Here is a 15,062-nt window from a genome sequence, read left to right on the forward strand (position 1 = left end):
GGCTCAGGAGGGGACAGCCGTGTCACACGGCTGTCCCCAGTACAGCGCTGCTGTAGATCGCAGCGCTGTACCAGTAATTAGACGACGGCGAGCACCTCGTCTAACAGTCTCCTGAGCGGAGACTGAAGGCGGAGCAGACCGAGCAGGAGATGCGCGCAGCCTGCCCGCGATCTCCTGCAAAACAGAGCCCCAGGACTTTACGCCGATCGGCGTTAGGCGGTCCTGAGGACGCGGTCGGCTAGAGGTTAAAACCCAGTGTCCCAATATCAGAGCTTGATGTACATTATAATTAATGAAAGAAGTACTTGATCCCCTATCAAAGATGGCGCGTACAGACGCACTGCATGCGGCAACGACGAGTTCGTCAGACCCTCCCGCTGGGCGGACTTTTAGCCAACAGTAGTGCGTGTGTACGCGCTGTTGGCGCACTGATAAGGCTGTTTCTAAACGATCCGCTCAGCAGACGGACCCATCGTTGGCAGCCGTAGTCCGTGTGTACGCACCTTTATTTGCCACCAGGTTTGCACATATCTCAAGAGGGATTTTGGCCTACTCCTCTTTGCAGGTCCTCTTCAAGTCAGTAAGGATTCAAGGCGGATGATTGGCAACTTAAATATTCAGCTCCTTCCACAGATTTTCTATTAGATTAAGGTCTGGGGACTGGCTAGGCCACTCCACGACCTTCATATGCTTCTTCTTAAGCCACTCCTTTTTTGCCTTGACCGTGTGTTTTGGGTCATTTTCATGATGAAATACCCATCCACCACCTTTTTTAATGCCCTGGCTGAGAAAAGGAATTGCTCACCCAACATTTGATGGTATAAAGCCCCGTCCATTGTACTTTTGATGCTGTGCAGGAGTCCTGTCCCCTTAGCAGAAAAACAGAATGTGTCCATGGGCATGGTGGTCTTGGCGTCATAGACAGTGGAAACCTGAAATCCTGCTGGTTGATATGGGATCAAATAATGATTTCAGTCATTACAATGCACATCAAGCTCTGTCTTTGGGACGCTGGGTTTTTGAGGGTTCATTTGTTGATGTTCTGTCTCTCACATCTACAAAGAACACTACCATTACAATTATATAAATTATATACTGGTTATTTTTGGTCAGAGGGCAAACAAGCAAAATCAACAGGAGATCAAACTTGCTTACCTTAGGTAGCTTTACCTCTGGTCATGTATAAGTTAAGTTTCGAGGAGTTTAAACTCTATCTTTTTACTCATGCCTGAACTCTGCTTGACCATTTACTAGTTTCCAGGGTCCATAAAGGGGTAGGTCTCGTGACTTGTCCTTTTCCGATGTTTAGACGGGGCAGCCATGACATGCTGATGAGCAGGATAAGCACACACAGTAATTGTCAATACTTTACACTTGTTTCAGGTGTCATTTCCTCTCTGCAGAGAATATTGTCTTCTCACGAGTCCAAGGTGAGAAAAGCAGAATCTGAAAAGGCAGCTTTGCAGAGGGAGCTGACGGAGCGAGGAATACAGCTGCAGGCCATGTCCAACAAGGTACAGAGAGGATGGGCTCCTCCAGCACCAGGACCTTGTCATCTCTATTCACTATTGTTCTGCAGGACTGTGACACTACAGGTTGTTGTGGAGTTAGTTCCGCACAATTTCACCTGCACTTGCTCATTTAAAGATTTTCGCTGTGATTCATGAAGGAAACAAAATGATATTTCATGAATACCGGGTAGACCTGTTTTCTAACATCTTTTTCATTTATTTAATTTCCTGAGTGTGTAAAGTACACATTCGGACAAACCGTTTTCTTAATTCCCTGATGAAAAATAAGTCAATTTAAAAGTATTTGGCAAGGAGCCTCTTCCTGCAGCATTGACCTACAGAGATTAGTCTGCCCCAGCCTGCAAACAGAATTTTTGGCTGTAGAAGCCTTGATTCATATAAAAAGGTAACATTTGTGACCTACTAAGCAACCAGAAGGCAGATTTACTGTATATCTATACATAGAAGAAAAAATGGTAAACGCTCTCAAACCAAGCAGCATCTGACTTGTATCTGACTGCAAGGAAGGCTTCTTGGCCAATTTAACCTATTTGCAGATTCAATAGAATTATCTCATTTGAGATAAGTGCACTGCTTTTGACCTCAGTGGGCAGAACTTGCTGTGCTTCTTGGAATACTTTGATATCTCTCTACTAGCAGAAAATGTAGAAACTGAAAGCAGAAGTCCTCTATTATTGTCTCACACTGCCCCCTAGTGACAAGTGGCCATAAATACACATTACAGCAGTACTAATTAGAAGAAAGGAAATGTAACTGAATAAATACAAAAATGTGCTAAAATAAATTACTTGACGCACTTGAAGCCTCTAAATAAATTGGCTGCTAAAGGGTTAAAGGCACATACCATGTAATTGAGGACTCCAGCTTCCTTCAAGTAGTGCCGATGTTTACCTGTATCTTCTGCTGATGAATAAATGAGGATTTATCTACTATAAGCTTTATATTGTCGAGCCCTGGTCTTTTCTATTGTCCAGCTTCCTTGCAGCCAGATATAAATCAGATGCTGCTTGTTTTCTGAGTGCTTGCCATCTTTTCTTCCTTGTACTCCGGCGATCACCGATAGACTGCTAGACAGCAAAACCACAATCTATTTACATTGTACAGCGCTGCAATCTATAGCAGCGCTGTACTGGGGACAGTCGTGTGACACAGCTGTCCCCCTGGGAGACACGAGAGAGATCGTCTCTCATAGGCTGATTCCTATGACAGCCGATCGCACTGATTGGCTGGTGAGGGGGGGGGGGGGGGGGAGGGAGGAAGGGAGGGCTGAGGAGAAAAAAAAATAGTGAAATTTACTATTAAAAAAAAAGAACACCAATAAAAAAATAAAAAAACACCCCAGCAGCGATCAAAGCCCACCAACAGAAAGCTCCCAACAGACCGCTTTGTCGATGGGCAGAAAAGGGGGGGAAATCACTTGTGTGCTGAGTTGTACCACCCTGCAGTGAGGCCTTAAAGCTGCAGTGGCCAAAATTGTGAAAAAAATAGCCTGGTCACTAGGTAGGTGTAAGCCTACGGTTCTCAAGTGGTTAAGAGTGATTGTCATCTATACTGCTGCGCTGGAAGAGGGGTGTTATCTTGTATAATTCTTTAAAAAGAAACTTTAGCCCAGGATTGACCTTCATCCCAATCAGAAGCCATCGATACCCCCTTTCCCATGAGAAATGTTCACCTTTTTTCAAATAGATCATCTTGGGGGGGTCTGTGTGGCTGCTATTGTGGTGAAAGTGAAACCCCTCTCACAGTGTGATGTCACAGCCATGGCCTATCAGTTCTTAATCAAGTAAAATTAAAAACATACAAAATTAATGTTTGCATAGTTTTAACAGTAGACAAAATGGATTATGATTGTCTCCAGGAAGAATTTTTCTATGTTAACCAATAATGTGGATATTTATTTGTAAGTTTTCCAGTATGCGGGAGGAAAGGAAACATGAGGAGATGATGATGACAATGGAGAAGGAGAATTACAATCTGAGAGAGGTGAGTACAGTTATTTTGCAGAAAACAAGGTTCATCCTCCAGCACCTGCAAAGTTAAAATGTTTGGTTGAAAAAATGAATCCGTCCAAGTTCAATTAGGAGAAAAACATTTTTTTTTACTTTATCTTTCAGCTAAAATGCTGCTTCTTTGTAACTAATTTTTTGTGTACAGTATTGCACCTTTACCGTAGTACGTTAGGCACTTTATTTCACCCCTGATGAAGCACCCACTACAGGGGGTAAAATGTTTTTTTTTGTATGATGTCTGTGTTTATTAGCTTAGTAACAGAGAAAACCCTTGTTAGAACTTACCGGTAACGGTATTTCAACGCATCCTCCAGGATGGCTGGATACTAGGGAGGAAGTCTGCCCCGTCCCCAAAGGAAACACCTCACAATTAAAATAATAGGCCCCTATATAACCTTCCCCCAAACTACTCATCAGTTTTGATAGAGTAACCTCTAGAAGGACCAGAAAGGAAAGAAGGAGTAGCACACATACATTAAATTCTCCCAAAACTTAGGGAGGGAACTAAGGCAGTCGTCCTGGAGGATTCGTTGAAATACCGCTACCAGTCAGGCCCATATCTCTTAAAGGGACACAGCTCTAAATAAAAACGAAATTGGTACTCACCTGGGGCTTTCTGCAGCCCACCGTAGGTCAGGAGGTCCCACGGCATCCGTCTGGCTCTCCTCCCAGGACCTGGCCAGAAATGGCTCCCCGGCGGCTCCTGGCGACACTGGGCCCGAGTGTCGGGCTCCTTCTTCCTGAAACATTACATCTTTCGTCACCACGCCATCCGCCTCGCGTCATCACGGCGGCCGGCGTGACAGTACTGCGCATGCGCGATTAAACTGCTCATGCGTGTCACGCCGGCCGCCGTGATGACGACAGATGTGACGTTTCAGGAAGAAGGAGCCTGACACTCGGGCCCAGTGTTGCCAGGAGCCACATCTGGCCAGGTCCTGGGAGAAGAGCCAGATGGACGCCGTGGTGGGCTGCAGAAAGCCCCAGGTGAGTACCAATTTCGTTTTTATTTAGAGCTCGGAGTCCCTTTAAGAGGCCCCCGTGGGCCGGTGCCATGGGCGGCCAGCTATTGGCTATATCTTCTTCTTATTATTATTTTTATTTTATTTTACATATCTTATTTTTTTTTTAAATAAATATGTGGCTTTGGTGGTGGGGGGAGCGGCGGAGAGCACACACACACACACACACACACACACACACACACACACACACACACACACACGGAGCAGAACTCGCTCCCCCCCTCCAGCAGAGTGGCAGCAGCTGGCCGGGGATTTTACTACTTCCCGACGCGGAGGGAAACTCTGCATGCCGCTGGCGCAGTCTAGTCTGTGACGTCACTAGACCAGGCAGCGGCATGCAGAGTTTCCCTCACGCGCCTGGAAGAGGTAAGCTGTTCGCCGGCCGCTGCCACTCTGGAGGAGAAAGTGAGGAAGTGGGAGCGCAAGTGGGAGACGCCCCCCCCCCCCTACCTGTGTGCCCGCTCCCCCTTCCAGGCTACCTAAACTGGGGACACCTATAGACTTACTACCTAAACTGGGGACACCTATAGACCTACTACCTAAACTGGGGGCACCTATAGAACTACTACCTAAACTGGGGGACACCTGTAGACCTGGAAATCTATACTGGGGACACCTATAGTATGCTGCACAAGAGAAAGGGATGTGTGCTCTAACCAGTCAACTCCTGACTTAAATACTGGCTGCCTAAAGTCTGTTGACTAATTAAAATGGCAAAGTGTTTGCATGTTGCATTCGCCCGCCAGAATATGCAGGATCTAAACTATCCACCTGCTCTTACTGCAGGAGTTGGCCCATGCAATATATTGCATCTCAACAGGGGTGCCAAGTGTAGGCCTCCTTGTACCCCCAAGAAATGAAGGGCAGCGCAGACACCCCCACAAGGCATCCATTGACCGGGAGCACCACAACTGACCCTCAGGGAGGGGGAGCGAGAGAACATGGCCGGTACACCCCCCAGACATGGTCAGTGCCCGGGGGGGGATCACCCATGCAGCCCCCCCAGGATAGATTCCCTACCTTTGCAAATTTACTTATCTGTGGTGCAAATTGCATGTCCTGGGAGCACCGATAGTGGGGTGAGGGGGGGCGCAGCCGCAGACAAGCCCCCAGGCCCTGCCACTACTGGGCGAGCCCATTCGAACGCCGCATCCCCCAAACAACACCCCTAGGAAGAAAGAAACACAATTGTATGCTGCACAAGAGAAAGGGATATAGACCTGGCTACTTATACTGTACTTATACTATTTATTTAAAGGGACACTTAAGTCAAACAAAAAAAATGAGTTTTACTCACCTGGGGCTTCCAATAGCCCCCTGCAGCTGTCCGGTGCCCTCGCCGTTTCCCTCCGATCCTCCTGGCCCCGCCGGCAGCCACTTCCTGTTTCGGTGACAGGAGCTGACAGGCTGGGGACGCGAGTGATTCTTCGCATTCCCAGACACATTAGCACCCTCTATGCTGCTATATGATATATGCTATAGCAGCATAGATGGCGCTATTGTGGCCAGGAACGCGAAGAATCACTCGCGTCACCAGCCTGTCAGCTCCTGTCACCGAAACAGGAAGTGGCTGCCCGCGGGGCCAGGAGGATCGGAGGGAGATGGCGAGGGCACCGGGCAGCTGCAGGGGGCTATTGGAAGCCCTAGGTGAGTAAAACTCATTTTTTTGTTTGACTTAAGTGTCCCTTTAAGCATTTATATAGCACCAACATATTACACAGCGCCGAGCGTTTTTTCAGCATTTCTGCAGCCGCTTGCGGCTGCGGATACGCTTGGTCAATGTATCTCAATGGGGTGGGTCACACCAGAGCGGGAGGCGTTTTGCAGAAACGCATACTCCCGGGGTGAGGCATTTTTTGGATTGTGGATGCGTTTCTGCCTCAATGTTAAGTATAGGAAAAACGCAAACCGCTCTGAAAAACGGCAGTTCAGAGCGGTTTTGCAGGCGTTTTTGTTACAGAAGCTGTTCAGTAACAGCTTTACTATAACAATATCTGAAATCTACTACACCAAAAACGCTTCACAAAACCGCAAAATGCTAGCTGAAACGCTACAGAAAAATAAGAAAAAGCGTTTCAAAATCTGCTAGCATTTTGCGGATCTGCTAGCGTGTTTTGGTGTGCACCGGGCCTTAGAGAAAATCTAATTAACATGTATAAATAAATACATCAGATATAAAATATACATCAGATACATACATATAAAAGCTTGGCAGACGCATGTCTGTTTTCAGCCAAATTATGTAACTTAAAAGTAACTATGAAGCACAATGATATCAGCCTTTTATTCTTGTTTGGGAATTCCAGGGTACCTTTTGTAAAAATATGTGAGGTTCTTGTAATGTAAAACTCTCATCCACTTGAGAACCAATGTTTCAGCAGAAGACTATATGCAGAGATCTCCCTTAAAGGGAAGGTTCACGCAGGAGCTAAAAAAAAAAAAAATCCAAATCTACTTACCTGGGGATTCCTCCAGCCCGTGGCAGGCAGGACGTGCCCTCGCCGCAGCTCTGCAGGCTCCCGGTCTTCTTCAGTGGCGCACCCGGCCTGGCCCGGCTGCCAGGTCGGGCTCTTCTGCGCTCCAACGTTGCGTGTCACCGGTGCGCGCTGACGTCATCGGACGTCCTCCGGGCTTTTCTGCGCAGTACAGCCCGGAGGACGTCCGATGACGTCAGCGCGCTCCAGTGACACGCAACGTTGGAGCGCAGAAGAGCCCGACCTGGCAGCCGGGCCTGGCCAGGTCGGGTGCGCCACCGAAGAAGACCGGGAGCCTGCAGAGCCGCGGCGAGGGCACGACCTGCCTGCCAAAAGTCAAAATGGTCTAGGTCTGTGTAAGAGCAGATTTAACACCTGCAGCCATGTCATTGTAAAGAATCGGACCAAGTCTTTATACCATTACAGCCCTTAAAATGAAAATAGGAATCAGGGAAGTCCTGGAAATCTCGATTTAGGATTAGTTCCACAGATACATTATTTATCTCCTAAGTTTATTTTCACTTCAGGCTTAAATTGGAAATAAGTATATTTAATTAATCATCTTTATTAAAGACCACGGAAGACATTATTTATTTTTTAAAAACGTATTTATTTTGTCAAACTTGAAGTGAAAGCAGCCAAATTCCATTTCTAATCTGTCAGTATAGCTACAAAAAGAGTTTAACCTTCCTGGCGGTAAGCCCGACACAGTGTCGGGCTAGCCGCCGCAGGGGGATCACATCGCACCGGGAGGATTTTTTAAAATAAAATCTGTTTTATATTGTTAAGCTAGCTATCTATGTGTGGCAAGTCCCTCCGTTCCCCTCCGATCGCTGCCGGTATACGTACCCCCCAGGGATCCCACGATGGCGCAGCCTCCCAATCAGCACCCGGCTTCGCTATGGGGAGGATCGGAACTGCGCATGACGTCAGGTCCGATCGTCGCCATAGCGACGAGTGAAGCTAATTGGAAAGCTGCGGCTCTTGCGGCAACGCGGACGGGTAAATATAGCACAGTAGACTTTCCCAATACGTATTCATAGTCGCTCTTGAGAAGTAGATAACGTGATGAGTAATGTATATGTTATGTGCTACTGACTTTCCAGCTGTTATCTGAGCTGAAATCGGAGATGAGCAGGAGGAACGATATGATTGCGGATTTGAAGAGTGAAGTACAGAGGCTGCAGAAGGAAATCCTGGGCTACCAGGCACAAATGAGAAGACATGAGGGAGAGAAGAGCCAGATAGAGAGCAAAGCAGAGGACTTGGCATCTTCTGAGCAACATGTAAGAGTAGCTCTAGAGACTCTTCAATCCAGGGTAAGTGCAATGTGTCCAGTCAACCCGCAGCTCCTAGAATTAAAAGGAAAACATTTCATTTTTTCGTTGCGGTAGAAAGAAAGGCTTTTGATTTCAGCTCTATTTTCAGTTTGCTTATCTTGGTAGTACAGACTAACCAGCAAGCTCATGGTGACCCAGAACTCATTGGAGTGTGTAAGGGGCTACAATGGTCCTAAAAGCCCCCTTACTAAAATGCTATGGGAAACAAAAGTTTGCTTTCTTAAAACAGAAAGAATTTGCGAAAATTCAGGTTGGAGTGAGCTCAGAGATGTCTCCCAGTGCATCACTGCTGAATATATGCAAATTAACCATTGTTGCCCTTAGAAGCTAAACACCCCTCCAGAACCGCTGGAATGTAATGATGTGTCAGCTTGTTAATTTGTACAGAGCCATAATAATCCAACATGCATACAGACTGTTTCGGATTGGTTGATCCTCATCAGTGATGCACTGGGAGACACTCCAACCTGAATTTTGGACCATTGTAGCCCCTTACACACTCCAATGAGTTCTGGGTCACCATGAACTTGCTGGTTAGTCTGTACCTCTGGGTATTTCAAGCCCTACTTCATAGAGCCAAATTAATCCATGCCATGCACTGAGGATCAACCAATCCGAAACAGTCTGTATGCATGTTGGATTATTATGGCTCTGTATAAATTAACAAGCTGACACATCATTGCATTCCAGCTGTTCTGGAGGTGTGTTTAGCTTCTAAGGGCAACAATGGTTAATTTGCATATATTCAGCAGTGATGCACTGGGAGACATCTCGGAGCTCACCCCAACCTGAATTATTGCAAATTCTTTCTGTTTTAAGAAAGCAAACTTTTGTTTTCCTTGTCTTGGTAGCCAATGCACAGGGCCGGCCTTAGGTTTCACAGCGCCCTGAGCGAAACCTGATTTTTGTGCCCCCCCCCCTCATCCTCTTCCCACGTGCATATACACACACGCACGCACATATACACACACACACACACACACAGGCCCATATGCAATTCCCCTTTTCTCCTGAGATATCTCCTAAAACAGTGGTTCCCAACCTTTATGACGTTGTGACACTCCATGCCAAATGCTCAGATCTCTGTGATACATCACGTATGTATAATAGTAAAAAAAATATTATTAACCACGAATGGATGGAAAGAGTGCATTATCCTGAATACACTTAAAAATGAAGGCTAGAACCTTTCAGGAATATTAATAAAGAACAATCAGTGGGACAGTTAGCCGCCTCCTCCCCCATTTAGAATTATAGCACAGCACTGACAATTTGCACCACACGTTATAGCCGCAGTGCCCCCCCCCCCCCCCAAAACGCCCTTAGACTCAGTATAGGTAGGTAGCCAGGTATAGGTGCCCCCAGTATATGATCTCATGTGTAGGTGCCCTCAATATAGGTTGCCAAGAATAGGAAGTGGGTTAAAGGTCTACATCCCCCCATAGGTAGCCAGGTGTAGGTACCTCCAGTATAGGTAGCCAGGTGTTGGTGCCCTCAGTATAGGAAATCAGGTGTAGGTGCCCTCAGTATAGGCAACCAGCTATAGGCGCCCCCTTGGAAGCCGGCGCCCTGAGCGACCGCTCCGGTCGCTCATATCAAAGGCCGGCTATGCCAATGCATATCCTATACAGTATATACACCCTGTCTGCTCATAAATATACACTAAGATTTGTGTTCAGGGTTGGCCTAAGCTCAGCCCCTTTTGTGAATGGGGCTTGTGATTAGCTCTTCAGCAGCTCCTGTTGTCCTGAAGAGCTATCTCAAAGTGGCAATGCAGTGAACAATAGTTAAATGCCGTAAAGTATTCAGGATTCCAACTTTTTCGTTACTATCCTGGTTTCAGCATCAGAAGCAATTACTATATCTATATATTAATGTATATTATAATAAAACACGATGATGCTTAGTCTAGGATATTTAGCTATGCAGAATGCTCCCCCCTCCCCCCCCCCTATAACATTCTGGGATACCAGGTATTCTTTCCATGGCTTCCGAACACTGAGTATACAAACATTCCACAGCGATGCACCTGACATGACTAAAGATGAAACCAGCTCTGATTAATTTCAGGGTGAGGAAAGATTTTTCAAAGGACAAACACTGACTAAAGCTACGTACACACATGCGACAACGATCGTTCGTTGTCAACGACTAACAAACTTTTAATTCATGAAAGAACGACCTAAGTAAAGTTAGTTTTAAAAGGTGTGTAACAATCAGATCGTTAGAACGAACGCTACATCACGTAAAAGCAACTATTGCGCCTGCGCATAAAAATGAAAAGTTCCATGGAGAAATAGTGAAATGCGCATGTCAAGTCTAGTACGAACGACCGTTTCCAACGATGTACTACTTTTGCAAACGATCGTCGTTGGAAAAAATCCGCCAAGCTAGATCGTTCGTTTTTAACGATCTAGCTCGTACGTCGTTAGACTTAATAGTCATTGGCTGCTTTTTTTTAAACGATTGTCGTTTGAAACGATCGGGGAACGATCGTTTCAAACTACTATAGTCGCATGTGTGTACGCGCCTTTAGGCTCCCTGCACACTGCAAATCCGATTTCTGATTCCGATTTGCAATTCTGATTTTCCCTGTATGCTATCAACAGAAAAACGCAGAAAAACTGCAGCATGCAGTAACGATTAAAAAAAAAAAAATCGGAATCGCTTGTAAAAAAGGATTAAAAATCGGAATTGCATGCAGTGTGCAGGGAGCCTAACTTATTTATAAATGAATATTGTAAAAAAAAAAAAAAAAAAAAAAAAAAACCAATTTTAGTCGTTATTTTCACTACACCTCTTTAACTATTTTAGCCGCCAGGACGTGATGGTCACATCTAGACGGCAGCTGTTGCGCTTCTGCACGCTCTCAAGCGCGTTTGTGTGCACACCCGCGCGCTTTCTTGTTGCCCCCCGTTATCCCAGAGATCAATGAATGGGAACATAGTTCCCATTCATTGATCTAAGTCCCCGGCAGAAATACCTACAGCTTCTTATAAGAAGTCTTTCTGCCCCCCCCCCCCCCCCCCCCCCCAAAAAAAAAAATGGTCCTCCTTTTACTTCCTGTAGAATAAAAAAAAAAAAAAAAAAAAAAAACCAAAACACTGGCCAAATAGTAAAACTTCATGTAAATATTTTTTTTTCACATAAAACACAATAAATTACAATTAATTAATTAACTCTTTACCCCCAAAAATACCCAAATAACATTTTTAACTTAAAAAAAAATTACAATTTGAAAAAAATACAAAAAAAACCCACAGTTACCTGATGCCTAATGCTGGGACTACACGGCTCCATTCTGAGCCATTTAGATGGCTCGATAGATAATTTCCGGCATGTCCCGCCCGATCATTTCCGCACTCGTTTCTGCAGGAGGACAATGGGAAAAGATAAGAGAATCGAGCAGAAGATAAGAGAATCGCCTGCATGCAGAATCGAGCGGGGGAAACGATTGGGCGCGGAATGGAGCGGCAAGATCGAGCCGTGTATGCCCAGCATAATACACACCATACAATTTCCTGTTAGATTTCACCATACAATTTTCTATTAGATTTTTCTGTTAGATTATTTGCTGTAGAGACTGGTCATTATCTCTGGTGCATTGACTTTTACTTTAGAGAGCAGAGTAAAAAAAATAAAAAAGAGAACAGAGTGTGTTCTTGAGATATACCAAAGCATGGTGTCAGAGATCTGACGTAACTCAGAAGCTAACAGCAGAAAGCCGTATCAGGCCAGTTATCCCATCAACATGGCAAGATACAATGCACAGCTATTTTATGTGATGCAATGCAAAATGACATTTTAGATTTACAATGCTCATAGAGCCATCATGCTAGCTACTATTGATCTATTACATGATTATTGTATGTGTCTTCTACCTTACACAGTTTGAGCGTTTCCGGAGCAAAATTATACAAGCTGCATACACTGCTCCTGGATTCAAGGGACCACAAGCTGAAATCTCTGATAATGAAATCCTGGAAACCATGCAGGTAAAGACATCTAGCTGCTCTCCACATTGTGTGTGGAGTGTATATTTGCCACCAATCTAATGCTGGGGGAGGGGCTTAGGTTCAAGTCAGTAAAGGGAAGAATGTCTGCATGGCTGCGCTCCTTATAGGACAATTCCAGTATGTGTTGAATAAAAGGATTGCCAAAGTTAGTGGTGGGGGGCATGTAGCTGCCTATACTAAAGGGTAGGAGGGGGGCAGGGGAAGTTATACGGCTAAATATGCTTAAGGGGAGGGGGGCAGTGAGAGGTATGTGGCTACCTATATTAAAGGGGAGGGGGGGGGAAGGTGTATGGCTATATATACTAAGGGGGGGGGTTTAGCTACTTATACTAAAGGGGAGGGCAGGGGAAGGTATGTGGCTATATACAGTATATTAAAGAGGCGGGTGGAAAGGGGAAGGTACTATATATGGCTACTTATAGAAAGGGGGGGCAGGGGAAGGCAAATGGCTACCCAGAGATGGGACAAGGACCTCCTGCACCCAAGGCTGAGACATCAAAGTCTCTAACCGGCAACCCGCTTTTTAAGCCAGCTCTGCCTGGCCGTGCACCCCATTGTGCTCCCGTTGCTGGGAGCATTTTGTGCCTGCGCCATCTGGCTCTCTTACCGGGACCCAGAGCGGAGGATCGAGGCAGCGGTGGAGGACAGCGAGGGACCGATTAGCCTGCAGGGGGCTGGAGGAAGCCCCAGGTATGTACAAATTTTCTTTTTTTTGTCATCTCAGGTACACTTTAAAGAGAACCTGATGTGGCATATTGCTATCCTAATAGGACAGGTCGTGTGCACAATGACATGCATGTGGGTCATTGTACCGCCGCTGCCAGCCCCCACCCTTCCCTCCCGCGCTCTGCTGCCCCCTCTCAAAACATTGTCAGGCTAGCAATAATCTGCTTGTCGCTAGCCTGCATTATTTATGTGAGGCTGTCAGTCAGCCTCTTAGCATCTCGCCCTCGATTCCTGGCTCCTCCCTGCCGCTCCCCGCCTCTGTTAGCTTCCTCCAATAGAAAGCCAAGCCGCAACCCTGGAGTACTAAATGTGTTTACCCTCTTAGAAAGATAACAGACCCCTTTATGATATGACAAAAGCCCTCAATAAGTCCTCTTTCAGATGGACGGCTGAACTGCCCACTTGCCAAGCACTGTTCAGGACGTCTGCCGACCATGAGCACCCATAACAACGGCCTCAGCCAATAATCAGGGTCAGAGGCCCCCAACTTATGACCTGCAAGCAATTTACCCCAGTGATGGCCGACTGCTTCGGAGATGCCGCTACCCACCCACCACATGACATCACACACGCTGCTTCGTCATCCCTCTGCCCCCTGCATAGCAGCAAAACGCATCATCAACTACATAGCTGACGTGCATCTGTTCAGTCTCGTCCAGCGATGTTGCCCAAAGGGATTGGTACCAATGCCTGACGGAGAACATCCATCAAAGGTGTGTACGCACCTAAATGTATAATGTATCCTAATGACATTCCTCAATGACAGACCCTCACTGATGGCTATCAAGTGACAGACTCTCTGTAACAGAGATAAAGCCAACCTATTATCTTATTTTTACCAGTGTATTTCCATTCTACATTATGCACGTCTTGCAGGCATTGGTGCTATTGCCTTTTCCTCCTGTGCCCAATTGAAGATGATGTGGTCTGTGTCTTGCTGAAGATGAAAGATTGGATACCTGGTGAAGGAGGAGGACTTATGACAAAAAGGCAGATGGTATACTATAGCCAGCTAGTGTCACATAGAGAAAGGGGGGCAGTGTCAGGAGGGGAACAGGAGAGATTGCAGTGAGAGGAGCAGGCGTGACCAGTGTAGCTGTGACACACCAGTTAGGAGCTAGTGTTCTAGGGGCTAGTTCAGATGGGCAGATGTTGTACCTTGTGGTTTAGACATCCTAAAGTCAACCACAGACTGAAATTAGTTGCTGCATATGTAACCATATAGAGTAGTCTATATGAATGGTTGAGATAAGATACCTATCATTCAGTGATATACATACAATTTTGCTGTTGAAAACCATTGTGTATCATATCTGCCTACATGTGTCTGAAATGGTTATAACACAGCATTGGCACTGTACCACTCTTGCTTTCAGCCACCACTGAACTGAGGCTACATTAAATAGTTTTACATGTTTTTGTTTTGTATAGAAAATAATAATGGAGAGGTCAGACTTCCATCAACAGCTGAAGCAGAAGGGAGTGAAGGTCCCCCCTTTACACCTGTCGGAGAGCTCCCTTGTGGTCAAGCAGCCATCTATCACCACAAGGAAGAAAGCACAATGAGTGCAGTGCATGTGGTCACATGAACAAGAATCACAATACTATATACAAAACCTGGAGTCCAAACCCAGGCACATATCTAAATAGCAATCAATAATAATCGGAATGCTCAAATGCTCCCTTCTTTTTTTTAAGTGTAGGCATCTGTATATAAAAAGCATCTTTAAAAAATGTTCATATTGTTCAACAGAAGGAAATAACAGCAGGAATCTGCTGCTGTTTGACTCAGCATCTTCATGCTATTAAGACTGCAAGGGGTGGGGCACAGACAAAATTGCAGGAGATTGCAGGCTGCAGGTATACAAGTTTGCCCTACAGCAGTGCTGTCCAACTTCATGGGCATGGAGGGCCATTTTTTTTTCAGACCCCATGGTGGA

At 45.8% G+C, this 15,062-nt stretch overlaps 1 protein-coding gene across 1 annotated transcript in view; it reads left to right on the forward strand.

Annotated features, from left to right (window-relative positions):
- The window catches only part of CCDC27 (coiled-coil domain containing 27), an 85,644-nt gene extending 70,845 nt beyond the window's left edge, over positions 1–14,799 (forward strand). The window contains exons 8-12 of the mRNA XM_068242737.1: positions 1,384–1,514; positions 3,438–3,515; positions 8,147–8,359; positions 12,271–12,375; positions 14,554–14,799. Of these exons, the coding sequence (XP_068098838.1) occupies positions 1,384–1,514; positions 3,438–3,515; positions 8,147–8,359; positions 12,271–12,375; positions 14,554–14,688 (662 nt within the window). The 3' untranslated portion in view covers positions 14,689–14,799. The remainder of the gene's footprint in view (positions 1–1,383; positions 1,515–3,437; positions 3,516–8,146; positions 8,360–12,270; positions 12,376–14,553) is intronic.
- Positions 14,800–15,062: the final 263 nt, after the last annotated feature.

This window comes from Hyperolius riggenbachi, chromosome 6, assembly GCF_040937935.1.
Source record: "Hyperolius riggenbachi isolate aHypRig1 chromosome 6, aHypRig1.pri, whole genome shotgun sequence".
In the NCBI taxonomy this organism is placed as follows: domain Eukaryota; kingdom Metazoa; phylum Chordata; class Amphibia; order Anura; family Hyperoliidae; genus Hyperolius; species Hyperolius riggenbachi.